At 30.8% G+C, this 2,350-nt stretch overlaps 1 protein-coding gene across 1 annotated transcript; it reads right to left on the reverse strand.

The window, feature by feature from the left end:
* Positions 1–1,417: 1,417 nt before the first annotated feature.
* On the reverse strand, positions 1,418–2,002 carry LOC11434232 (serpin-ZXA). The gene has a single exon (XM_024779030.1). It carries the CDS (start codon positions 2,000–2,002, stop codon positions 1,418–1,420), a length of 585 nt encoding a protein of 194 aa, XP_024634798.1.
* Between the last annotated feature and the right edge of the window lie 348 nt (positions 2,003–2,350).

The raw sequence follows: 2,350 nt of genomic DNA on the forward strand, positions 1-2,350 counted from the left end.
TTTAGGACACTCATTTGAACACGTATAATGAGTGTCGGACAAAACATGTCCAACACATATTATGTATAAAATTAAGAGAATTGACTTCGAGAAAATCGGTAATATAAAACTTTTTAGACTTTGTTTGTGAGTTTGGAAGGGAGTGAGAGTTAGAATCCTTTTTATTTAGCCTTTGTTTGGTATGAGAGAAATAGAGGAGAGAGATATATAGAAGAGAGAAAGAGAAGAGAAGTTGGAGATTTCTCTTGTTTGGCAAGAAAAGAAATTGAGAAGAGAGAAGAATAAATGATGGGCCCCATACCCTTTTTGTTTCTCTTCAAAAATGAGAAGAAAGAGGGAAGAAGACAAAAAAGTCTATTATGCCATTGGTTTTTTAATTAATCATAAATTATAATGATGTCTTATCAAGGATATTTTTGTCTTTTTAAAAATAATAACATTTCTTTCTCTTCTATTTCTCTCTTCTTTCTCTTATACCAAACAATACATTAAATATTCTCTATTTCTCATCACTTTCTCTCTTCACAAACTCTCTCTTACCTATTCCTCTCTTTTCAACTTCTCTTCGTGTCATATTCATTTCTTCATTTATTTTAAACAAATGGAGATGATATTTATCTCTCATCAAGTGGAATAAATAAAGGATATTGAAAGGAAAGAGATTTTTCATCATAATAACAAATTCTCCTCATGTCGAAGAACTAAAAAATTATATTGGAGAAGAATTTTGGAGGAAAGTTCTTCAAATTTAATTTATGTTGTTGCAATATTATTAAAACTAAAAATATATTAATTATAAGCACTAGTTTACCATTCTTTAAAAAAATACTTTCTCAAAATTGTGAAAAAATTCTCAAATTTTTTCTATATTATTTTCAACCCCAAAACTCTCTTTCCATCTCTTCCAAACTCCTAAATAAATATTTCTCTTCCCACGCACGGACATGTGCCTAGTTCCCACACTTTATTTGAAATTTCCAAATAATCTATCACTTTATCTTTATTGTCCTTCAAAATTGAATTTTTTCCTTGTTTTTGTTGTGCCGGATATTTTATCATTTGATTCAAACCTGCTTCCTTCCTTCTTCATCTTTCTAACTACCAAAAAAGATTATTAAAAAAAAAAGTAGTAAGTTTATCACAAAGATCTAATAGTAGAGTTTAAACTAATAGTTGAGTCATAATAAAGGAAAATAGAATTTTCGCTTGCAATGTGTGTAATGAGAAGAACCGAAGAAGTTTAAGCTTGCAAGTCTAAATAGAGACCGACACCATATATTTTTATAAGTTTGTCAGATTAATGCTTATTAATTGGTGTATGACAAGTTAAGATCATCCAACAACAGGATTGAGCACCTGTCCAGCAAAGAGGATTGTTCCGGTCGAAACTTCTCTAATTAGAAATAGGAAAGGGTGATCAGCTACAAAGTCTTCTCGATGTATACATTTCTTTCTGTGTACTTTGCTTTTTTTTATAAGTAGTGAATGCAGCAACTTCAGTGCCTTCTTCATTTACTTCAATGAAAGATTTGTGAAATATGTTGGAAACATATAGGTTTTCACCCTCAAAAGAAGAATCCACAATTTTTGTAAAACCTCCAGCAGAGAAAGGTAAAATCACTCCTAACTCCTTCATCGTATTAGTAGTTTCAATTCCAAACGAAATATTGAATCTTGGAATCTTGAACTCACCTACCGCCACTTTTTTAATGAGAGGAAGATTGTGTTCTGGTAACTCAAATTCAGAAGCCAGCTTCTCAACCAAGGTTGACAACCCATCTTTTGCATCTGGAAGAAAAATATACATAGAGAATTGACACTCATCTTTGCCTTGATTATAAGGAAGATAAAGAACTTTATAACCATCAAAATCTCCAATATACCGTTTCTTATAGGAGGTCATGAAGGGAACTTTGACGGAGCTACCATTTAAAAGGTAACAGTCACTGTCTTTCGTTACCGAAGTATCAAACTTCTCATTCCATATTCCTTTAAAGTACATTGCATTTGCAAATATGAGTTTGGTTACCACTCACCTATTTTATTGGATGAAATCAATGTAGGACCTACATTTTAGAAATGGAACCCACATAAAGTGGTGGGACATACATTGATTTCATCCAATAAAAGAGTGATTGCTAGAGAGAGTGCTCAAAAGAGAGTGTTGCTAACACTTCTCATTCTCTTTTATATATAGTATAGTATAAATAAATAACATATATAATAATTCAAAATATTAACTTAATCATAAAGCTAAAATATATCAAATCACCATAATAAACTATCATGTTCATAAACTTGTATTAAAATACATAAATTATCCCACAAAATCATAATAAGGTCATGCTCT

Source organism: Medicago truncatula, chromosome 3 (genome assembly GCF_003473485.1).
Source record: "Medicago truncatula cultivar Jemalong A17 chromosome 3, MtrunA17r5.0-ANR, whole genome shotgun sequence".
NCBI classification, from domain to species: Eukaryota; Viridiplantae; Streptophyta; class Magnoliopsida; order Fabales; family Fabaceae; genus Medicago; species Medicago truncatula.

Bases quoted from the DNA above. Each gene is read 5' to 3' on its own strand.
- LOC11434232 (XM_024779030.1), bottom strand. From the start codon at position 2,002: ATGTACTTTAAAGGAATATGGAATGAGAAGTTTGATACTTCGGTAACG.